Source organism: Salarias fasciatus, chromosome 6, assembly GCF_902148845.1.
Source record: "Salarias fasciatus chromosome 6, fSalaFa1.1, whole genome shotgun sequence".
Lineage (NCBI taxonomy): Eukaryota > Metazoa > Chordata > Actinopteri > Blenniiformes > Blenniidae > Salarias > Salarias fasciatus.
Window position 1 is genome coordinate 30765779 of NC_043750.1, and position 24496 is coordinate 30790274.

The 24496-nt window shown below is 44.7% G+C and overlaps 4 protein-coding genes across 4 annotated transcripts in view; 1 reads left to right on the plus strand and 3 right to left on the minus strand.

The window, feature by feature from the left end:
* Window positions 1-514: 514 nt before the first annotated feature.
* Window positions 515-8375, plus strand: alg13 (ALG13 UDP-N-acetylglucosaminyltransferase subunit). Its single transcript, XM_030093394.1, has 25 exons — window positions 515-634; window positions 1332-1415; window positions 2548-2598; window positions 2885-2931; window positions 3077-3152; window positions 3228-3309; window positions 3404-3566; window positions 4438-4480; window positions 4619-4736; window positions 4813-4877; window positions 5095-5195; window positions 5275-5360; window positions 5432-5705; window positions 5790-5897; window positions 5971-6121; window positions 6219-6390; window positions 6466-6501; window positions 6582-6637; window positions 6874-6942; window positions 7021-7141; window positions 7217-7330; window positions 7417-7457; window positions 7540-7654; window positions 7723-7833; window positions 7990-8375. Exons 1-25 carry the CDS (start codon window positions 515-517, stop codon window positions 8373-8375), a joined length of 2790 nt encoding a protein of 929 aa, XP_029949254.1.
* A 294-nt stretch (window positions 8376-8669) lies between these two features.
* On the minus strand, window positions 8670-9954 carry LOC115390637 (uncharacterized protein CXorf40 homolog). Its single transcript, XM_030094561.1, has 3 exons — window positions 9793-9954; window positions 9087-9365; window positions 8670-9000 (listed from the first exon to the last, which is right to left on the minus strand). The coding sequence occupies exons 2-3, from the start codon at window positions 9343-9345 to the stop codon at window positions 8792-8794; spliced, it is 468 nt and encodes a 155-aa protein (XP_029950421.1). The 5' UTR covers window positions 9346-9365; window positions 9793-9954; the 3' UTR covers window positions 8670-8791.
* A 3141-nt stretch (window positions 9955-13095) lies between these two features.
* On the minus strand, window positions 13096-13782 carry LOC115390635 (tubulin beta chain-like). Its single transcript, XM_030094559.1, has one exon. It carries the CDS (start codon window positions 13747-13749, stop codon window positions 13108-13110), a length of 642 nt encoding a protein of 213 aa, XP_029950419.1. The 5' UTR covers window positions 13750-13782; the 3' UTR covers window positions 13096-13107.
* Window positions 13783-16120: 2338 nt separating this feature from the next.
* The window catches only part of LOC115389825 (wiskott-Aldrich syndrome protein family member 3-like), an 11170-nt gene continuing 2794 nt past the window's right edge, over window positions 16121-24496 (minus strand). Inside the window, exons 4-11 of the mRNA XM_030093395.1 lie at window positions 18473-18626; window positions 18263-18380; window positions 18103-18147; window positions 17886-18010; window positions 17118-17382; window positions 16885-16963; window positions 16577-16795; window positions 16121-16427 (exon numbers count right to left, since the gene is read on the minus strand). Coding sequence (XP_029949255.1) covers window positions 16264-16427; window positions 16577-16795; window positions 16885-16963; window positions 17118-17382; window positions 17886-18010; window positions 18103-18147; window positions 18263-18380; window positions 18473-18626 — 1169 coding nt within the window. The 3' untranslated portion in view covers window positions 16121-16263. The remainder of the gene's footprint in view (window positions 16428-16576; window positions 16796-16884; window positions 16964-17117; window positions 17383-17885; window positions 18011-18102; window positions 18148-18262; window positions 18381-18472; window positions 18627-24496) is intronic.

A 24496-nucleotide genomic window follows, 5' to 3' on the forward strand; every position in this document is an offset into this window, starting at 1 on the left:
TTGATACTGGGGCCCCAGGGCTCGACTCCCGACCCCATCAGACCAAGGGGAACCCGCCCCCCCCAGGCCAGCCCGGACCAACTCCCGGTGTGAAGGACCCCCCTCAGGAAACAGCTAAAAAGACATGATACAAAGTTAATAGAAAATAAGTAAGATAAGATTAAAAATTGAAAAAGTAAAATAAGTTAGAAGTACATAATAAAAATAGAACGAATAAATAGGATAAGTAGATTAAAAATAAAAATGATAAAAAATGAAAATGATGGAGATAAGAACTATAAAAGGTCAATTAAAAGCCATATTAAAGAGGTGTGTTTTCAACCTCCCTTTAAAAATATCTCCCTTTAACCATGACATGTAAACTCTATTATTTACGACCCTCTCTGTGTACCTGAACGCCCCAGACGCACTAATCAACCTTGATTAGACTCACCTGTTGATGACCGATGGCACGCGCTACCGTGTGAGCAGGGTACCGGGAGTCCACCCGGAGCTGAGGCGGACCGGCGGCGGGATGCAGAAAGGGATGAAGAAGTACTTCGTCAACATGGACGAGTATTTGTCCAGTCTGGGTCTGTACCGGAAGATGGTGGCCAGGGACGCGTCCAGTCTGTTCCGGGCCGTGTCCGAGCAGGTGAGCCGGAGAAGGAGGGACGGACGGAGCTCCCAGCGGTCTAAACCTGTGGCAGCTTCACTAGAAAATGGTCCAAAGTGGCCTGCACCAGCACTAAGATTTATTAAATAGAAAGTACTTAAACATAGAGACCTTAATTGAAGCTGGGAACTGGAGCCTGATAGCTGAAAGCTCTGCCGAACATTCTGCTTTAGAACAGATGAAAAAAGGAGGTCCTGCAGACTCTTTTTTTTTCTTCCACGTGGGAGTTGAAGTATAAGTGGTCAAAAGAAATTCCCAGATTCCTCAGAGTGGTGCTGGAGGTCAAACTAACACCACCCAGTGTTACTGTATGATTTGGATCAAATATAACTTCTACTTACTCCTGAGTTCAGGAGCAAAAAATTCAAGCTCATCCTGGGTTTTATCTTTCGAAGACAAGCCTCTAGTTTTATAAGTTGATCAGGATCATTTTGTTTCATAGATTGACTTATGTATCATTTGCATATCAATGGAAGTTAAAGGAGTCTTTACTCGTAATATTCCCTTTAGTGAGCATGTGAAAAGCATGGGTCCTAACACAAACGGACATCCATCATAGGATTCTGTGATCAATAATATCGAATGCAGCATTTAGAACCAACAAGACAAGAACAGCGAAGATTCCTATGGATTGTCTAGAAATGTTTGAATAAATTTACTGTGTGTGTGTGTATAGTTGTATTACTCCCAGAACTACCACCAGAGGATCAGACAGGACTGTGCAGACTTCATGAGAGCCAACAGGTGCAACTTTGAACCGGTGAGTTTAACACAGGTGCAACTAACCTCATTAGTTAACCAACAAACGAATAACCTCACACTTGAAAGTAATTGAGTGTGTCACAAAAGAAATCAACTAAATCTAGTAAAATAACTCAACATCTTAAAACATCCTGCATAGTTTTCATCTAAAATCGTACATTTAGGTTTTCCATTTGAGGGTGAGAAATTGCTCTGGACATGTTTTTCTGTGAGCCAAAAATCAAAGTCCATTATAAGAGGACATGTGCACTGTGATTACCTATTAGAAAAATGCCCAAGTGAAAGTTTAATTATTTCATAATTCACACTGAGATTCCCGTGGTGGTTTTCGATTCATTCACCATTACTCACATTACAATCCTTATGTAATACCACCAATGCCCTTTATTCTCCAGACAAAACCTGTTTCTTCCCTGCACCTGGGGGAGTTACCACACCAAAAAGCAGTTAACTTTGGAGTCAAAAACATTTGAATGTATACATAAATACAAATAGACTCAAGTATTTCCATTAAAAAAACATACAAAATTACACAATTACAAAATACTTCACCGAATTTAGTCTGAGAGTCAGACTCTTCTGAACCAAGACCGAAATGTTTTTGACACTCTGGAAAATGATCACTCTCTTGAATGTGTTCATTTCATTAGCTTTTTTTTTATTCTCCATGTGGTTTCAATCGTCCTTCCCAAAAGTTCCGCTGTTGCACAGATTTGAGTCCACTGCATGGATAAAAGTTGACAGCTGGGCAGCACAAAAGTGTGGCAGCTTCTATGCACTGCAGTGCATTATGAAACTTCTTCCATTTCCCACCTGCTGTTGATGTCGATTGGTGGCAAGTTGATGCAGACGATGAGCAACGGTGTTCCTGTTCAAGGCTTACATTTGAAAATGCCTTTTATGTAAGAAGCTCAGACTACAAACTTTCAGTCAGGGACTATGACTCCCCAGTCTTCCAGGAGTCTAAACCAATAGCAGCTCAACTAGAAAACAGTCTAGGGCAGCCTGAGCCAGTCCAAATTGGAGTTTTTATTATAAAGAAATGTTCAGTGTCACCACAAGTGGAGACCGTTGGCCTCCTAGCTGAACCTGGGAGCTGAACTAAAGTGGAACGGGTTTCTGTTCTTCAGTTCGTTGAAGGCTCATTTGAGAAATACCTGGAACGTCTGGAAGATCCAAAGGTGAGCAGATTCATTTAAAGCTCTTCGAGGGAGAATCGCTATGGCAACCGTGTGTGTGTGTGTGTGTGTGTGTGTGTGTGTGTGTGTGTGTGTGTGTGTGTGTGTGTGTGTGTGTGTGTGTGTGTGTGTGTGTGTGTGTGTGTGTGTGTGTGTGTGTGTGTGTGTGTGTGTGTGTGTGTGTGTGTGTGTGTGTGTGTGTGTGTGTGTGTGTGTGTGTGTGTGTGTGTGTGTGTGTGTGTGTGTGTGTGTGTGTGTGTGTGTGTGTGTGTGTGTGTGTGTTTTTCAGGAGACAGTGGGCCAGGTGGAGATTAAAGCTCTGTCGCAACTCTACAGGTGAGCTCAACCAGCTGATTGACGGCTCCAGTAAAGCTCTAAGCCCCGCCTCCAGCTCCCACCGTCCAATCAGAAGCAGTCAAGAATCCAAAGTAATGAAACCCAAACTGACCAGTCACATTTGATATGTGCGTTGTCTTTGCAGGCGATGTTTCCTGATCTACCGCTTCCCCGGGAAACCGGCTAATGTGATATCAGAAGAAGAGGACTTTGTGGATAAGGTGAGCAACAACAATGTAGTGATAATGAATGTGATTGCTTGGTGCTGACCCGCCCCTTTCTATGTCTCTGCCCAGATAACACTGTGTTGTTCCATCAACGGTCATTACGACATTGCATATCCAAAGAGTTACCCCGCCGTCGCCGCCATGTGTCAGTGTGAGTGCCCCCACGCAGCCTGACAGATATACGTGTGTATGGTGATGGTGTGTGAAGTGTGTAGTGTTTGTTTTACGTGTGTGTGTGTGTACAGCGCTCCTGTACGAGCTTCTGTACACAAAAGTGTTTGGGGTGGAGGAAGTGGAGCTTTGTCAGGCCATGGAGGCCTTCAGGGTCGGAGGTCGACGCTATAGAAACAGTCCATCAGTCTGCAGCGACATCGACTTCAGTTACGACGCAGAGGACCGCGGACACAGGTACACACACACACACACACACAGCTCTCCATCACTGTCACATATAGTGTGATAGACTGTAACTGACACCAAGCTTTCTTGCTATATATTAAATCTCTATATACTGGCAGACCTTCAAACTGATAGCTACTCCCCATGGGGGATTAAAATCAATATCATTCCTTCAGAGAAAAGCATTCAAACTCTTTAGTACATGAAAGTAAATGTTTTATTTTAAATTTTTGACAACCCATTTCACAAAATGAACTCAGAATATACACCTGAAAGTAAAAGCTGAGAAATTCACTGAGGACAATATAATGACTTACATTTATTTGCTAATGGTCATACACAATAGCAGGGTAACTCCAGTCATTCCTGGTTTCACAGTAAATTCTCAGTGAATCTCAGAATGAACATATTCAAATAGAAGAATGTACTTTCACACTAAGAATTGTTAAAGATAAATTGAACAGACTTTGACGATGTGTGGAAATAATGAGCTGTGCTGCTGGCATCACAGTGCTCCCCAGAATGTGACACTTTTCTTTTAAGCAGAAGACACTCCATTTTATTTTCAAATGCATCAAATTATAACTGTGATCAATGTGAGACTAAAAAGTCACTGGAGATGGAGGTTAGCATTGGAGAACGAGACTGATCCCATCTTTGAGGAAACTACAGAGACAAGTCAAAATGCAAACGCAATAAGGCTGTTAGGATGCAGGCATGCTTAGTAATGCATTGTATATTTACGCATTGTAGCAACTGGTGTCCCCAATAATACCATCCCTATAGTAAAATATGAACACACGCTGTTGGTCACACACTACCTTCTTTTTATTAAAAAGATCTTTTACCTTCTTCGCCTTCCTGTTCATTTGATTTACAGGGAGGAGTTGGAGGCAGGTGGAGGTGTGACGGAGGATCAGAAGGTATGAGTGTGTTCAGCCATGAAGCTGAGTGAGCTCACACAGCTCATCACACAACGAAATGGACCAAAGGAGGAAAAGTGATCCTCCCTTGTTTCAGGTGAAATCTGTGACAGTGCTGCTGCTTGTTTGGTTGATCAGGTTCCATCTGAAGCCCCGCCCACCTCCAGATTGTCGCTGCCCTACAAAGTGATGAAGTCTCTGGATGGAGAAGTTTACAGAAACCTGGAGTTTGATGTTTGGCAGGACACCTGCAAAGGTGGGGCAGTCCTGTAATCAGATTACTGTGCCTTTTCTGCAGACTTACTCACTGTAATGTTCTTCCTGTGTGACAGAAATGCAGAAGACGGACTACATGGTGTTTGCAGGGAGGCAATACTTCCTGGGAGACAAATGTCAGGTAGCAGAACTTTAACTACTCAAACAGTTAAAACGTTTGGGCTAAAAAATGTCAACATTTGGACACTGTGGAGGGAAATGGAGGAGTGGGTGATGAATGACTGGAGTGAACTTGAAAGCAGTTCTGTTTTAAATACTTCATGGGTGACTGAACAGTGGCGCCCTCCTGTGGTGTTCTGCTGTATAGACGCCTGTTTGGAACATCTGCTGTGTTTCAGGTGCGTCTGGAGCCAAAGGGGAAATACTACAACGCCTTCATTCAGGAAGTGGGAACACACATGAGCGCCGTCACCGTCTTCATCGAGGAGCTGGGAGAGAAGTGAGCCGCAGCACCGTGGAGCGCCGCGGCCTTTACAACGCGCCGCTGCCGGTTAACCTGAGCGCTTCCTGTCCGACAGACACCTGGTCCCTCTGACCGACCTGAAGCCTGTCAACCCGGTCCCTGCCTGGAACATCGCACCCCCCTCCAGGAAAGGAGACCTGGGTACGTTTCACCTCCACTTCCTGTTGACGCCCGATAGCCACGCCTCCTCACTTTGCCTCGTTATGTCTCAGACGCGGACTCCCGCGGCCCGCGCCATCACCGCCAGAGGTACTTCAGGAAGTCTCGGGGCAGCAGCAGCGTGAAGGGGGCGGAGCTAATGATGCCACCCCCTTCCTCTTACGGAGGCCCCGCCCCTCCCTCGCTGCCCCCACGCTTCCAGCCATCAGGACATCCCCGCCCACCACCACCTCCTCCATCTCCTGGAGCCATGACCTACGACCCGTACGCCTCCCCTCACCATCATGCGCCCCCCTCAGCCAGGCCTCCTCGCTATGGCGCCTCCAGGTGGAGCCGCTGTCACTGCATTGTCAATGTAGAGGACAAGAACTAACCCTAAAAATGTCTGTGTGTGTGTTGGGTTCCTGTTAGAAGCTCTGCCCGCTTCCTGAACCGTCACCTCATTGGTCCACAGCTGACCTACTACCATCCCAGCAGACGATATTACCACGACTACGAGAACTACACCTTCAGGTCGAGGTAAGCAGGCGCTTCACAAGCAGCTGAGAGGTTCAGGATGGGATTCATGTTGTTGTAAATGTGGTGCGTTCAGGCGGAGCCGGCGTCAGCTCGCCGTGGCGCTGAACAAAGATTGCCACTTTGGGTTTGCGGGGGAGTCTGTGGACGAGGCAGCTGAGCTGGAGTCGGGCATCACTTTCTACCAGCTGGACGAGCCGACTGACAGCAGCTTCCCTCACCTGCCTGTGAGACACAGATACACACACTCACACACACACACTGAACCACAGGGGGGCGTCGGCCGCTCCAACAGCCAATCACTGTCATCCGACTCTTCCTCAGAGCCCCGTGGTGGCTCCACCCCCTGCCATGGGAGCCCCACCCACCCCTGCTGGCTCCTCCTACAGACTTCAGAGAGGCTCGGGGTCACTCCCCTCTGCACCCCCACCTGGAAACACCCCCGTGTGCTCCTCTGAGGAGGACCAGGAGGACACCAGCACTGTGGAGGACCAGGGTGAGAGTGTTTGTGTGTGCTCAACTGTGTGTGTATGTGTGTGTGTTAACGCTTGTGTCCATATGTGTGTGTCAGCGGACTACACAGAGGAGTACATCTACAGCCCTCAGGGTGAGAACTGTCTGATCGGTGGCATCATCTCTGCTGCTGCGCTCAGTTTGTGGAAGTAATGGACCGTGTGCCTGTTTCAGACCCGAGCTACGACACATCCGGTGTTTACTCCACCTCTGAGCCCTCCACCAACCAGGTAACACCTCTGACCTCCAACCTGTCTGCTGATTGGCTGCTGATAGCTTCTACTTTTCCTCTGTATTATTAGAAATGAATTTTTATTGTGGAATCTAAGAACCTTTTCCCCAGAAGTTTGACTATAAGGTCATTGCTGTCAGAGTATTCAAATGAAGTGTGCTAACTTGTCTTAATGTCTATTGCTGATATCAAAAATAAATCGAACTTATGATCTGTTATCTTTCATTGTGGAAGGATGAGCAAGAAAGAGGTCCAGCAGACTCTCCGGGCAGACCTGACCTGAACTACAGCTTCACACAGCAGGTGTGTGTCTTCGCGTTGATTCTGGCTCTTCTAACAGAGTGCATTCAGCAGCGCCCTCTGTCTTAACATCCGTTTCAGGTTGTGAAGCCGCTAGTTATCTGCTCCTCACCTTCCTCCTCGTCTTCATCACCCTCCTCCCCATCATCACGTGTACCTGCAGCTTCTCACCTGCCAGCCGCGCACACACAGACACGCCCAGGTACAAATGCAGTCCTTCTCAGGTTTATAGACACGCTCACAAACAAATGCTGAAGTTGCATTGTGTTGTCTCCAGTTGTCATGCCAACCACATCCCCGTGGCTGGTCAATGAGCTGGGCGAGCCTTTGTGTACGGTGGTAGCTCCGCCCCCTTACTCCTACGACCCCAATGGCAGTGATTTACCCCGAGGTCAGAAGTCACAGATCCTCAGCAGCTGTTTGATTCCAGCAGTGTGTCAATCATCTCATTGTGTGTGTGTGTGTGTGTGTTTTCAGACTGCAGAGTCCTTCAGTACTACTTCAACTTAGGAGTTCAGGTAAGAACCACAAAAAGAAGCTACAGGAAATGCAAAACTCTCAGTGGAGAATGCAGTGTGTTGTGGTCGTGTGTGTTTGCAGTGGTACCATCAGAGCTGCTGGCAGCAGCAGCAGGTTTACCCGCTGAACCATCCAGACGCATCCTTCCAGTATCAGCACTACTCGTCTTTCCTGAGTCCGGAGCAGCCGCTGCACGGTGAGACCACACGGCAGTTTTGGAAAACCCCGCCCCTCTATTCTGACCCCGCCTTCTTCTCGCCACAGCTGCCACAGCACCGTGTCCTGAGAGCAGCAGAATTCCCCATCAGCCCCTCTCCTCGTACCCAGAATCCAACAGGGCAGGAGAAGGACTGGCAGAGGGACACAGCGGAGGCGGTGAGTCATCAGTGAAGCATTCAAGGGTATGGGGGGCGGGGGTTCATTGGCTGGAGTCCAAGTGTTGGTAGAGTCGGTACAAAAACCAATGTCCTCCAGAGCGGAATCATTGTGGTTTGTTTTGAATAGTTATTTTGTCTCCTTCCACCTCCTCAGGCCCCGCCCCCTCCCTGGAAGCCACTTCCTCCATGACCCCTACCCCTCCGGGCCCTGCCTCCTCCACCCTGCTGTACTCTGACCAGACGCCCCTCCCCTCTCCCCCTGTCCTCCACCTGCCCTATGAAGCTCCACCCCAGACGACTTACCTGCCCACAGCGATGCCACCTTCTCATCCTCATCCTGCCCACCCTCACTCCACCCACCTGCCTCATCACTCCTCCTACCACCCCTGCCTTCCCTCTCCTGTCCACTGGGGGGCGTTTCAGCCTGGAGGCCCCGCCCCTCGAGTATATTGCCCCGCCCCTAACCCTTCCCATGTGGTCAGTTACATTTCTGCCCCACCTCCTCACCATGCCACACACTACCTGCCCCCGGGCATGTGACGGTGCTGGTGGGACAGAATTTAGAAAAAAGATTTAAATAAGAAAGCACTAAGTTCAGTTTTTGTGTTCCAACATGGAAAGTTAGCTTGAACACGAGCACATCTTGACCATTAGCGTGTGTGTTTTGTCTTGAAAACATTTGTTCATAGAAGTGAAACACCTTTGATTTTGTTCACCAGTAAAGATCAAGACACCATAGGAAAGCTGCTAGCCTGCAAGGTTAGTGTGGCAAATGTATATATAAAAAAAAAAAATTTACTTTCAAATAAAGTTTTTTTTCACCAGCATACAAGATAATTTTTTCCTTGAAATTTAATGGTCGAAAAAATAAGTGCTTTAATTTATTGGGGAAAACGTCTTTCATGAGTCCATCCAGTGTCCATGTGCACACTGTGAAGTGGAAGTGGTCCCTGTTGTCATGGTAACAGATTGACGGGTATGTCCATGCTCCAGATATCGCGCCCTCCTCGTGCGCTCAGGGGTCTCCTCAGCCAACGGGGGTTTGACAGCTGGGTCACGTGTTTCTCCAGCAGACCAATCAGAACGGCCGAGCGCTCCAGCTGCTCAAGCTCCTCTTCATCCAGGGAGGCGGGGCATTGCCAGGTCCGTCCCACATCCACCAGTCCTGGGGAAAAAAAAAACAAAAAAAAAAACACACATGATGCCTTCAGGGACATTTAGTGGGCTCAGGACACCCAGGACATCGCCGACCTGCCACCACACCACGTCCGAACCGCTCCCCAGACTCCAGAAGTGCTCCGATCTCTTCAGCACTCATCCCCATCCGGCTGCTCAGCACCGCCCTCCAGTCGTCCCCCTCCCAGTCCCGCCAGGCGATGTGAACGGCCAGGGTCTGGTTCTCCAGCGGGGCCAGCAGCGGTCTCCAGCGGGTCTCCAGAGTCTTCACCCCATCCAGAACTAGACCCGCATATGGCTGGCGGAAGGACAGGCACCACATCGGTGCGGTCATGTCAGCAAACGAAGGGCACCCTGAAAATCAAGTGTAGAAATGAAATGCAGCTTACAGTGAGTAAAATCATTAACTACATTGATTTTGATGCTTTTGTCAAAAGTGAGATTCTTTGTATTGCACAATACATTTTAAGTGAACTTTATTCAAGTTTAACCAGAACTTTAATTTATTTATATATAAGTTCACCCCTTAAGCTTTAAGGAACAGAAAGTCCAGTGCCTTTCCATTCACGGACAGGAAAGTAGTGAAAGGTGATCTCATTTTTCATTTTTTGAAGACACATTTTAAGGTGGCCCTCCTCGTCTACGGCAGTTGTCAAATGAAACGCAGTGAAAAAAATATGTACATGAGATGCACCATAAAGTCAAATCCATAAACCAACTGCATCCAAGAGGAGGGCAAATAAACCAAAACAACCAAACAAATGAATTAAGATATACAGACCCCCCTGCTCCGACTGCACTCCTGTCTTCACGGTGACATTTTGGAAACGAGGGGAAAGGACGTCGAGTCTGGGATTAGGCACAGGAGGAATAAAGATCAAACTTCTGTTCCATAAAATAGAGGGACACCGCAGAACGCTCGCGGACTACATCCTCTCGCAACTCAAATACACCGGAAGTAATTTCCCGGAAGTTTGTTTCCGGGTTGAATTGTTCCGCCTCCATGCAGTGCCTACTCGGCGGCCATCTTGCAGAGGGGACGTCCGCTCTCACAGCACAGTAAATGACTTTCACCATAAAAGTGATCATAAATCGATTAGTTTTTAACTTCTAAGTTTTTTTTCTTTTTTTAACAAACGGTAGACACGGAGGACACAGACATAAATAAAACAAAATGAACTCAAACTGTTCAGGCTGATGGAGGCTTTTATTGAGATATTGGTTTAAGGGTTTATATTGTATTAGATTACTGATATGATTCATTGTATGATGATGATGATCATTATTATATTGCCATTGTATCTATTATTGCCATATAATTAATATTGCTATTATAATTTTATTGTATCAACAGTATTATGAATATTAAAGGTCTAATACAACATTTCAATTTCCGGGTGGATCACCTAAATAACTGGTGGGTCTGTTTGTCAATCATTCTGACGAGCTGCTTTCGTAAGGCGGTTCTACGTGCTTGCGCCCAATCAGCTTCTCCTTTTTGCGCATGCGCATTCAGAGTGTTTATGTAGCCGGTGAGCTTCTGAGCTAGTACTTACGGATGGCGAGTCTGACATAATGAAACTGTAACTGTTTCGGAAAAAAAAGCTTTATTTATGAGCGAGGCGGATCGCAGAAACTGTAAACAGAGCCGTGCACGCCGGAGAAGAGGAGATCGCGCTCGTACACTTCCGCGTTTCCTGGGAGAAGCAGGAGAGCCGGGCGGATGGTCTGGCGCATGCGCGTTGTTCAAAAAGTGAGTAACAGACGTGGGGCTTCGTCTTTTCGAGAAAATCGTGTATTAGACCTTTAAGCTATTGTCTTAAGTATCATTATTATAATCAGTTTTTTATTTTATAATCAATTTGTCATATATACAGGATATTATAGTATATTATAAATATCATTTTGATCAATATTGATTTTCAACATAATAAATACCAGAAAACAGGAGAGCTTCGGATGCAACATCTGTCTCATCAAATCCATCTATATATCTACAGTCCCTAATGTTATTTGACTTTGGCAACCTTCTTTCCAGCATGTCCTGCATAATAATAAACTATTGCAATGTTATATGGTGCAACACGTATCCTACCTATCTGCAGAAGTTACAAGTTATACAAAAGAAGGTCATTCGTGTTATATCATGGGCAGAGTTCAATGGTCACTCTGATCCTCTCTTCTATAGGTATAAGCTTCTGAAACTCAGAGATTAACACTCGTCACAACGCTGCGATCGTGTATACTGTGGTATATAACCTAAACCTTAGACTTTGTCGACTCATTCCTCTGACCCCTCTCAGTCATGACCATCACACGAGGAGAAAACGGCTTATAAGAGGGAAAAGGCGAAAGCTGAAGTGTACCAGCTTCAGTGTTACATGTAAAGGTCCTGAAATCTGGAATGAGCTCGATAAATCCATCCAAGAATCCACAAGTCTACATGTATTTAAAAAGAAACTAAAAACAGAATTACTGTTAATGTTCATGATGCGTTACAAAACATGATCAGTTGGACAAAAGCAATTCATGTGTTTAATGTATTTTAGCCAAAATAAGGTCTCAAGTTAGTTATTTCACCAGTAAGCAGCTGCTTAATACGTGGAGTAATGTGAAGTGAGCTTTGTTTTATGGAAAGAACCGGACAGAACAGGAGACAGAGTGGAAGGATTCAATCTCTGTCTGGGTGTATTTCACAATTTAACAACCAGCTCTCTCCATGTTATTCTTTATATTTAGCCTTTACCAGTGAAAAGTGAATCAACCATCTGGTTTAATTAGAACATTCATAAGGGGGACAACAATCCAGCATCTTTTCCAGTTATATTATGTTGGATTATGTTTTTAAACTTCCAAGCATCCTGTGTCATAGCGACTCGTGACGTTTTTAACAAATCAAATTGTTTGGATATCTGTGGAAAATTCAGTGACTAATTCTACCTTAAGGTGAAGGAGAAGCCCTGATTTGCACTCCTGCATCGCCGTCCACTTTCCAAGATGGTGGTACCTAACTATTTGCAACAGCCGTGCGTGTGCCATAGCAACATTTCTGACGTCTACATGGAGATCAAGGACCTGAGCCTTTTCCCAATGTTGCGTTCAGCCTGTTACCGTATCGATGCAGCCTCAGGGTTTTTCAAAAATTTTCTTTGTATACACAGAAACAGCGTTTTCAATAAGTCTTGTGAACAGACAACCAAAACACAATGAAAGTTTTTCCATTTTCACTTGGAAATGTCTTGCAAACTTTTGCTCAGGTGCAATGTCAAATATTAAACAATATATACATCTGAGCACTGATTAACCTGTATGGTTTATTCTAACATACCGCTTTTTTTTGTCATTGGGATAAATGGTGATCAGTAGCACCTGAAGAGCATTCATTCCCAAAGCGTGAAGTAGTGCATTTTTAAATCGACTAAGTCACTAAACTTGACTATATTTTTATTGCTTTCTGTAATTTGTGGCTGTGAAACCATTTTGAATTTTTTTTTTTTACTCGTGACAGAAGTGTTTCTTTCTTCAACCAGCCATGTGTCTGTCTTAAAATCCATTCTGTAATAACGTGAAATTCTGCAAACAATGTTTTTATGTAAGCGTCATCCATGCATTTCTGGTAACCTGTGCCAAAAGAAAATACTCCAGTATGATGATTTTGAACTGTGTTTCTATTGCTATACTGGATGTTTGGATGGAACTTGTGCATGAACAAGTGAAACTACTTTCCAAATTCAATATTCTGCTTTTTGATGTCAGTTGATGTCAGCAAATCTTTTCAAAGTGATAAATCTGTGATTTTAAATTCCAATAAACATGCAAACTACTAAACAGAGAAAAAAACCCTCACAAGATGCCATTTTTCCTCCAATACAGTTATTGCAACTGCAAAAAACAGAAGAACATTAGGATCGATGAAAACATGGAATCATGGAACAATTTAATCAATCAACTAGCAATCAATCAAGGAACGATTAACCAATCAATCAACGAGCAATGCAATCAATCAGGGAACAATCAATCAATCAAGGATCAATCAATCAATCAATCAATCAAGGAGTAACGGAAATGATTGCAACGATGAGTGACTTCCAACGCCTCAGGCTACACCCTCCTCGCCCTCCTCCTCGAACTCTCCCTCGTCGGCGGTGGCGTCCTGGTACTGCTGGTACTCGGACGCCAGGTCGTTCATGTTGCTCTCGGCCTCGATGAACTCCATCTCATCCATCCCCTCGCCGGTGTACCAGTGCAGGAAGGCCTTGCGACGGAACATGGCGGTGAACTGCTCTGAGATGCGCTTGAAGAGCTCCTGGAGGGCCGTGTTGTTTCCGATGAAGGTGGCGGACATCTTGAGGCAGCGCGGCGGGATGTCGCACACGGCCGTCTTCACGTTGTTGGGGATCCACTCCACGAAGTAGCTGCTGTTCTTGTTCTGCACGTTCAGCATCTGCTCGTCAACCTCCTTCATGGACATCCGCCCGCGGAACACGGCCGCCACAGTCAGGTAGCGGCCGTGGGGGCAGGGGTCGCAGGCTGCCATCATGTTCTTGACGTCGAATATCTGCTGCGTGAGCTCGAGGACGGAGCAGGCGCGGTACTGCTGGCTCCCGTGGCTGGTGAGGGGGGCGAACCCGGGCATGAAGAAGTGCAGGCTTGGGAAGGTCACCATGTTGACGGCCAGCTTGTGGAGGTTTCCGTTGAGCTGGCCGGGGAAACGCAGGCAGGTGGTGACGCCGCTCATGGTGAGAGACACCAGGTGGTTGAGGCCTCCGTAAGTGGGTGTGGTCAGCTTTAGGAAGCAGTCTCCATTCTACACCCTAATCCTACTAACGAGTCACTCGTCCCATTTAAGTGTGTTGGAGTCAAATGTGCAGGCCTGTTTCATAACTAGGATTTCATTTCATCCTACAAAAATTATGAAATATGAAGTTCCATAACAAATGAGGAGAAAAACTCACAGGTCGATGACTATGCAAATCTTTGTCCTGATCTTGTCTGAGAGCTATAATCTTAAGCATTTCTTAAATGAGCAAAGAGAACAACATGACTGTTGGGTCACTAAATATCCCTGGCAGATTCCACTTTGTTCATGTTAATGATGGCTTTGAGCTCAAAGTCAAACCCGTCTTTAAGACCAGCTTCTTGTTAGAATGAAAACGATCTAGTTTAAATAAAGTGATTCAACTCAAGGTATTATTAAAGTACAAAGAAATGGCTTAAGAGAACCTGTGATGTTGTGAATAAAATTGATAAGAGTGAGAGAGGTTGTACAGGCCTCTCAACTCATTTTGTTCTTTATGTTCAATGAAAATGATTATATGTGATTGTAAAGTTCGCTGATGACACGACCACAGTGGGTTTGATATCTGACAACAGTGAGACCCACTACAGGGAGGAGGTCCAGCGCCTGGCCAGCTGGTGCTCTGGCAGTGACCTGGTGATGAATGCTACCAAAACAAAAGAGATCATTGTGGACTTCAGGAGACCCAGGACAATTACCTGAGCCCCCATCACAACCCCCACCCATCGCCCCACCACTCAGACATTCCCTGCTTCCGGAACCCTACTAAACACTGGACCACTTTAGCAGCACTGACCACTTTATTATGTTTGTATGTAGTACTTTGATGCTTCTTTTATTACTGTTATATATTTTTGTGAGAGTACTTTTTATTTACTTTTATTTTAGTCTGCACTGCTGTGTATTGTCGGGTTCTTCCAGACAAATTTCGTTGTGCACCTGCACAATGACAATAAAGTCTCTTGATGCTCCAGTCTATGTTGTAAGATGTTTTGATCAATAATATGAAATGCAACACTGAGATCTAACAGAACAGGAGCAGAGCCGACTCCTTTATCTGAGGCCATGAGAAGATCAAAAGTAACTGATCAGAGCTGTCTCTGTTATGATGAACTCTAAATCCTGCCTGGACACTCACAACTTATTCCAAGATTTTAGAAATTTGTGAAAACACCCAGGTCAACCGTGTATTTTTTTAAGGGAGTTTTAATAACCACAACCGTTAAAGCCTGTGGTACAGCCTGGTAGTTTATGCACACAGAATATTATACCAAAGAAACTGTAAATCTTGTTTCTGTGTAATCCGATACTCAGTAACTCAAACACAAATAAGTCTCTTTGATATCTTTACTCAAAATGTTTTCAACGACATGCATTAACATACCACAGCAATATCTACAACCAATCACAGATGGTACCGGAACAGAGCTTCACGCCCCTCTTCTACAGTGGCATCAGCAGCAATTGAAAAGTCACCACAGAAACTTAAAAAAAAACATGATCATGGCCCCATGGTGTCGAGACTGCACTGCGGTGTCGTCACTGCACGAGCACGTCGTCAGTGCTCCGCAGCGTAATCACAGCGTGGTGGATTCAACGGCATTGATCAGAACATGATGCATCACTGACAACTCTTCAATTACCATAGCAACCAATCCATCTCAACTATGTAAAGCTCCATGTACGATAAAGACATACTTCATTTATACAAAATATAATTACCTTGCAAATATAGTATGAAATGAATTCAGGTATTGAAACTGGAAAAAAACAACGAAATGAAGGGATAGAAGAACATTTTCAAGTTCAAATGAAAAAATAACTACACTGACTTTGATCTTCACAGAAATGCAAAAACAAACAGAAATAAAACATGCATTCTGATGGTAAACAGTAAATACTCAAAAAAATTCTCTCTCTATATATGTATAAATACAGTCACATAGTATGAAACAAATAAAAAGGGCAGCCATTCACGCAGAAATTTAAAAAACACTGAAAAGTTTCATCTTTATAAAGACATCGTCATACTTAATTTGATCTCAGCAGAACTTTTAAAATTCATCAACGGTGAAAACAAAACAAAGAAAAAGTAAAACATCCAAAACACAACATACCTCAAAAGATCATTAAATGTGAAGCATACAATGAGAGCGGCCCCTGTTGGCTGAGCTGCGGCTAAAATACCAAATATTGACTTTGATTCCATCCACAAACTCACAACAATCCACAGATAGATTCAGCTGCCTCGAGGGGGGGGGGTCCTGCAGCGAGGGCTAAAACATGAGGAGGGGCTGTCCTACAATGGGTGTGTGTGAGAGTGTGTGTGTGTAGAGAGAAAGGGAAAAGTGTCTTTAAGCAGAATTCCTTCGCTCATGCTTTTCTTGGCACACTTTAGGTACAGCAGCTGATCTGGTTCAGGTCTTCCTCACGGACTGGGACTCTTCCTCCTCCTCAGTCAGACCACTCCTGGTCCTCGGGCTCGGACTCCTCCTCTGATTCGCTGTACTCCACTGCGATGCGACGTGACAGGATGGTGGCCACGTCGTTCCCCGCTGGCTCTCGTTTCTTGGCCTCCTCCTGCTCGCGCTGCTCCTGGACCTTCCTGAGCTGGATTCCTGAGAGCAGCAGAAAACCAGAAACACCAGAGCCTGTTAGCTTCCCTCAAGCTGGAAGAAAACCCTGAGAGGGACTCAAACCCACAAAACAGGGTGGTATGCATCATCATCATCATCATCATCATCATCATCATCATCATCTTCGTCACCTCTGCGTATGGCTGCCAACAGGTCGCTTCGAGCGTCATTCATCGGCACGTTCATCCCACTGGCCGTCTTCCTGTTGTCTGTTGCCGTGGGTAACGGCGGCACAGGCGTAGCAGAGGGCGGGGCCTGACCCCCTGGACGGGAGGGGGACGGGACATAATTAGCCGGAGGAGGCGGGGGTGGGGAGGGGCTGTAAGGCCGGGACAGGGCAGCGCCACCACCTGCGAGACGTGAAAAACGAAGGAAGGGAGCTCTGATTGGTTTCTGGTTTTCCGGCAGAGCTCCAGGAGTGACGCAGACTTTTGTGTACCTTGTTTACCAGCAGCAGCAGGCGTTGCCATGGCAGCAGTGTGGGCGGTACTGTTGGTGAACGCCGTGGGTCCTGCTGTCTGCACGAGAGGGGGAGGAGGGGGTGGAGCCGGAGGGATCTGATGGTCACTGAGCAGAGACAGATGGCAAAGGTCAAATATACGTATTTGCTGGTGTGTGTTTCTGTATCTGTATGTGTGTGTGTGTGTGTGTGTGTGTGTGTATATACTTGGCCTCCTTGGCAGTGTGGCCCCGTGCTCCATTCTGGTTGGCTGTGCCCCCCTGTGGAGGCGGGTGGTGGTGGTGGTGCAGTTGGTTGCGACCCAGAGAGTGCTGCCGGGTCGTTGCCGTGGCGACTGCAGTAGAAGCGGGTTTTAGAGCGCGGTCCAACGACTGCGTCTGTCCGCTTCCGCTGGTTGCCACGGTGATGTGATCTTTGCCTTGACGTCCATGGGCCTCATGTTGGGGAGGGCTGATGGGGTCTTCTGACATGGTTGACCTGTTTGTGGGGGGGTTATCATCTGATTATACAGATAACACCTGTCCAACCAAACATTCACACCAACAGAGAAGAAAGTAGTGGAGGTCTCCCGCTTTCTTGAATTGCTGATTTGACTCTGTAAACACCTCAGCTGTTTAGACAATGGGTTGTTGGTACAGGTTTTATTGGACAGTGAAATAAGTGGTTCCAAATCTAAAACTAGCGCTGCTACTATAGCTAGCAAATTTATTAAGATGTCAATCACAAACTCTGATGCCAACAACACGCCTGATCTTGCCTAATAAACCCCAAGAACTCTTCATAAGTGTCAGCTGGTTTAGGAACTTGAGAAGTAACTATTCTCACCGACGAAAACCAACGTAACCGAATCCGGTGAAATCCATCTATAGGCGACCGTCCCTGTATGTTCTGGTTTTGTCCTAGACTTGCCACTTTGTGGCTGGAAACTTCCTAAACTCTGGCTACGTTAAGCTGCCATGATGAACATGGAGTCAGGTCACCTGTCAGGTGACATGGATCCGTCGGAGGTGTGGTACGGCGACGGCGTGATGCGAGCATCTGGGCGGAGCTCCTTATCGTAGGCCATCAGGTTCCACTCCTGCCGCCTGTTCCGAGCTTTACGGACCTGAGGACCGAAGAAACAGAACGGTAGAGTGGAAGGGTCACGGCTGAGAAGGTGAAGACAAAAGCACTGGAGCCATCGAGCAATACTCTCACCTTCTTCACCTCTCGGCCTGCAGACTCCTCCACGTGTTTCTGCTCCTGGAGCCACAACAGAGTCTGTGAGTCTACATCAACAAGGGTGAAAAGATGACGGGTGGAATGGTGATGAAGGGTGGAGCGATGAACAGAGAGATGATGGAGGGGTGATGATGACCTTGTGTCGTCGCTTTTCTTTCCGTTTGTTCTCGGTGGCCTGCAGCATCTTTTCCCTCCACAGGCTGAAGAAGTACGACGGATCGGTGTAGAACTTCAGTCCATCCTTCTTGTCGTCCCTACACGCACATATGCGAGAGCGGCGGAGTCAGAGAGTCGCTTCAAATGGCATGAAGAGAGTCAGAATGTAGACGGCATGGTTTGAGCTCACCTGTAGGGAGTCAGGATGTTCAGAGGCGGCGGCTTGTCACAGCGGTGGTACATCTCCAGCACTGGGTTGAGGATGGAGCTCCGTGACACAGCCTGCTGGTCCTGGATGGTACTGCTCCTGAACGCCTTCCGCATGTTGATGTCCTGCAGAGACACTGAGCAGCAGACGGTACCCCCAGAGGAGGTTACGATTTTCAGTCTGATGACTAGGGATCGTCTCGAGTGGTGCAGTTCTTTTTTTTTTTAACCAACTTTATTTATAATTTTCAATTTATAGAACAACCCCCAACCCCAAAGCCCACCCCAAGGCCTTACAGAAAAAGTAAAATAAAACAAAGAAATAGTAATAATCATAACACTGATATGAACATAAGAAGGGGGGAGTAAAAGAGGTACATAACAATGATTAAGTAATAAAAGATGAAAAAAGAAACAAATCCATATGCATGTATACATGTACACATATACACACGCATACATACACATTCCCACATACATACATAGATTGGAGCATCATGGGACATTATCCATCTAGTGTTTCACATGTTCATCCTCTGCACATAGAAACATAACAACAATGGAAAGGTAAGAACCCTTCAAATTAAGCACAGGGAGGAGATAGGAAAAAGAAAGAAGAAAAAATAATAATAATAATGATCAATAGGGGAGTCTTTCCTTTTTTTCAAAATATGACATCAAGTGAGGGTTAGACTTTCAATATATTCTATAAAGGGTGTCCAGGTTTTGATATATTTATCTCGAGCTTTACTGTACCTCAGCTTTTCTAATGGAATCATAGAAAGTACTGCTCTAACCCATTCATTAAATGAAGGAGGTTTCACTGACTTCCAGTGCAACAGGATTTGCCTCCGAGCCAATAAAGTTATGAAAGCAACCACATTTGCTTGGAGGGAGGTGGGTTGGCCTGTTGGAAACACCCCAAAAACCGCAACTGCTGGATTAGGGTCTACTCTCACCTGGCAAATATGGGATATGACCTCAAAGATCTTTGTCCAGAAATCAGTCACTGATCTGCATGCCCAAAACATGTGACCCAATGTGGCAGGGTTATGATGGCATCTAAGGCACTTGGGGTCTGAGCTGGATATATTTTAGCCAATTTCTCATTTGATAGATGTAACCGATGAAAAACTTTGAACTGGATAAGGCCATGTCTAGCACAGAAGGATGTTGTATGAATGCGTTCTGTTGAGTGTTTCCAGGTTTCCTCTGAGATTGTGATGTGTAGATCGTTCTCCCAAGCCAATTTAGTTTTCTGCCAAGAAGCGGGGTTTATACCTTGTATTAACTTGTAGATTTTAGCTATCTTTCTCTTAGCATCAGGGTCAAGTTCAAGAATTGAATCCATTGTGTTTTTGGATGTCAAAGTGGGAAATGAAAAATGTTTCATGGCAAAACTACGTACCTGAAAAAATCTGAAGTAATGGTTTTTGGGGAGATTGTAATCCTTCTGTAATTTGTCAAACGATGCAAATGTGTTATCAATAAAAAGATCTCGGAAAAAAACTAGGCCGTTCTCGTGCCATAAGTTGAAAGCTGTGTCTATTTGTGATGGTGGGAATAAGCGATTGCTTTTTAAAGGTGAGAAGATGCTTGACTGGCTTAAGTGGAAATGTTTCCTAAATTGCAACCAGATTTTAAGGGCCAATCCCAATTCTACCCCTTACCCCTACCCCTTACCCCTACCCCTATGATATGCGCGTTCACGAGGCTTAAGGGCTATCCCAATTCTCCTTTTTGAATAGGGGTAGGGGTAAGGGGAAGGGCTATTTCACCCCTTTCAGCGAAGTCTGCATCGATGCTCCCTATTCTCAATAGGGGTAGGCGGAGTTTCACATTGGCCAGAAAAAAACAACATGGCGCCCACCACGGAGTCGCACAAATGTAAGATTGCTTTCTGTATACTATTTAAAAAGCTATAAAAAGTGTATTTGCTTCACTGAATTTATAGATAAACTAGCGTGACAGTGTCCCAGTCATGGATTAACGTTTTAGCGCTGCGCAGCACTGTTTCCAATCGTGAATTTGTAACTTATGAAGAGCACTAATCACTGAATTAACGTCATCCTTTATCATGTTTTTAACGTAATATGTTAGACACAGGGACCCCCGATGAAACCCGACTGCTGATTCAGTTTAGAGCCGGGTTCCTCAATTAGCGGGACCGCGGTCCACGACCGGACCGTGGCACACCTCGCTGCTGCCCCAGGGCAAATGTATGGAAAAAAAAAAAGAAAAAAAAAACTTTCTTTAAACGCTCCATGTTCCGTGTGAGCACCGTTCTGCACCGCGCCGCTCTGCGTGTGTCCAGCGCACTCCGTCGCACCGCACTGCTCGGCAGTCCTCGGTATCCCCCCCCCCCCCTCCCACAGGGCGCTGAAGTCCGGACCCATGCTTGTATATAAAAAGCAAATGTGGACCTTCAAGATTTGTATTTCAGGACCCCTGGTTTAGAGGTTAAAAAGGAAGAAAAGTTTTTGAAATCAAAATACAGCGCCAAAACACATTGGGAGTAAATTATATTATTCGTCTAAGCTATAATATGTCAGTAATAAAACGTGTTTATATAAATATATCTGTATTACTTTAGGAAATTCATAAAAGAAAATGGCTTGGAAGGGGAAGTTACAGCCCAGCAAGCTTCAAAAAAGTGGGAGAACCTCAAAAAGAAATATAAGGTAAATAATAATACCAATTTTAAAAAAATAAAAGTAATTTCTAATGTAATTTCTATCATTTCTAATATCCATAATTTTTTGTTGTTATAGGAGTGCGGCGGGGCTTAAAGGGCCAAGGGGTATCCCAATTCATAGTGCTGCAAAGATAGCCCTAGCCCTCAGCCCTATTCTAAAAGGGGTAGGAGAGTGATAGGGGTAGGGCTAAGGGCTAAGGGGTAGGGGTAAGGGGTAGAATTGGGATTGGCCCCAAGAGTGTTTTTTACCACTGGGCATACAGTTAGGGATGTAACACTGACTGGTAAGGGGCTATTTAACATAGAGATGAGTGAGAATGAGGAGTTTTGGGCAAGCTCCATAGAGGCCCATGTGGGTCCTTTTTTATTTTCATACATTGAGATCCAATAGTTCAATTTAGAAATGTTAGCTGCCCAATAATAAAATAAGAAATTAGGCAAACCAAGTTCCCCATTATATTTGGGTACTTCCAAACTGCTTCTTTTAATTCATGGGGTAGTTTTGTTCCAAATGAAAGCAGTGATTAGGCTATTAAGTTTTTTAAACCAGGTTTTAGTAAGTAGAATGGGGATTGTTTGAAATAGATACAAAAATTGTGGAAGTACTGTCATTTTGATTATGTTGATCCTGCCAGCCAGTGTAGTAGGAAGCACTGTCCATCTATCGAAATCCTGTTTGGTGCGTTGTCGAAGCAATTTGAAGTTATGATCGTAGAGACCTTCATATGTACGTGTAACATTTATGCCCAGATAAGAAAAATGTTCTTGTTCTAATTTGAAGGGGAAACTACTGTAGTCAATGGAAGCTGCAAGATGATTCATGGGAAAAAGTAAGCTTTTTGAGAAATTTAATTTGTAGCCTGAAATTTTACCAAATTGCTGAAGCATATGAATGAGCTTAGGGATTGATGTGGTAGGGTTAGATATGTATAGTAAGAGATCGTCCGCATACAGTGAAACTTTATGGGATATTTGATTTCTGTCGATACCCTTAATGTCCTGTTGTATTCTTAAAGCTATGGCTAATGGCTCGATTGCTAGATCAAATAAAAATGGTGAAAGGCAGCATTCCTGTCGTGTTCCTCTGTGTAAATTAAAATAATTAGACCTGGTAGAGTTTGTGCGTACTGAAGCTACTGGTGATGTATATATTATTTTGATCCATGAGGTAAATGTTGGGCCAAATCCAAATTTAGAAAGTACAGAGAATAGATAATTCCATTCAACCATATCGAATGCTTTCTCTGCGTCAAGAGACAGCACAACTTCAGGCCGGTCCGATGAATGAGAAGAGTAAAGTATACTGAATAGCCTACGCATGTTGTAAAAAGACTGCCTTCCAGGAATGAAGCCAGTTTGGTCAGGATCAATGATCTTAGACATAACTGATTCTAAACGGTGTGCTAACACTTTGGTAAGGATTTTGTAATCACAGCACAAAAGGCTGATTGGGCGATAGGATCCACAATCCAGAGGATCTCTATCTTTTTTCAATAAGACTGATATGGATGCCTGGGTCATGGAATGGGGTAGTTGTCCTCTGCAGATAATTTCCTGAAACAGTAAACATAAAAAAGGTGCCAATTTTGTGGAAAATGATTTATAAAATTCTGTGGGCAGACCGCCGGGGCCGGGTGCTTTCCCACTCTGCATCGAACTGATCGCCTCTATTATTTCTTTACTAGTAATCGGGGCATCCAGAAAGGCCCAGTCCTCCATATCAATTTGTCGAAATTCTAACCCTGCAAGAAACGCTTGGATTTCAGCAGGGTTAGTGGAGGCTTGTGACGTATACAAGTTAGTGTAAAACAGTTTAAATTGGTCGTTGATAGTTTGGGGATGCGTGGTGGTCGAATTTGGTGAGATGCGGATTTCAGGGATTGCGCTGCGTGCCTGTGCTTGTCTGAGCTGATGGCTTAGTATTTTTCCTGCTTTTTCACCATGTTCGTAATATGTTTGTTTTGTTTTAAGTAACAGACGTTCAGCTTGTCTCATATTGAGGTTGTTAAATTCTGTCTGTAACAACAGTCGCTCTTTAACCAGCGCTGGTGTGGAACCTTGGGCTAGTTTATTGTCAATTTGCAATATCTGATCTGTCAGTTCTGTAGAGCGTTTAGTTCGTTCTTTTTTCTTATGGGCTGCATATGAAATTATTTGGCCCCTTAAGTAAGCTTTGAGCGACTCCCATATGATTGTGTATGGCATCCCAGGAGTACAATTAATCTCCAAGAATAAATCTATTTGATCAGATATGAACTTAGTGAATGAATTATTTTTTAGCAATAGCAGGTCAAATTGCCATGAACGCTGAGGAGCAGGACTATTTGGAAATGTTATGTCTAGTTGCACAGGGCAGTGGTCAGAGATCACTATGCTATGGTATTGACAGTTGGTTACAAAAGAGATGGCTCTGTGATCAATCAGGTAATAGTCAATTCTTGAGTATGTAAGATGAACTGATGAGAAAAAGGAAAATTGTCTGGTAGTGGGATTTGCGTGTCTCCAGAGATCAAATAATTTGTAAGATTGGCTGAATAATGACACAAGTGCTGCCGATTTAGACAATGTTTGGTTATTTGATGGATTAGACTTATCTAGCATCGGCTGCAGCACACAGTTGAAGTCCCCGCCTAATATCAACCAATGTGAGTTAAGGTCAGGGAGTTTTTCTATAAGGTGAGAAATGAATTCAGGGTTATCCCAGTTGGGTCCATAGATATTCACAAGTACAACTAGGTTGCCATAGAGTTTCCCTGATAGAATGATAAAACGCCCTTTATTGTCTGGTATTACATTAATTGGCATAAATGGAACATTTTTTCTTATAAGTATCGCAGCTCCCCTTGACCTGTCTCCAAAGTTAGAGTGGAATATTTGTTCTATCCAACCTTTTTTCAATTTGGAATGTTCGTTAGTACGAAGGTGTGTTTCCTGCAGGTATATACGGTAATATCTGAACCCAGTGACTTTAAATGAGTGAATACTCTGGTGCGTTTGATAGGATGGTGGATCCCTTTTATATTCCAACTGATGAACCTGACTGAGCTTAATCTTTCAGTGTTAGTCATTTAATGCAAAGAGATGTATTAGAAAAAAAAAAGGAATAATTCCAAAGGCAGGTGTGTAATTGTTTGAAGGCCAAAAGCAGAAAAAAAAAAAAGAAAAAAAAAACCCTCCCAACATGCTGTGAAGTGTTGAAAGAAAAACAAAAAAAAACAAACTTGTGTATAGATAAAAACATGTTCCCCCAAAATAAGCAACACAGAACTGAAAACAACGGCCTGAACTCCCTAAGCTGACCTGTTCAGAACC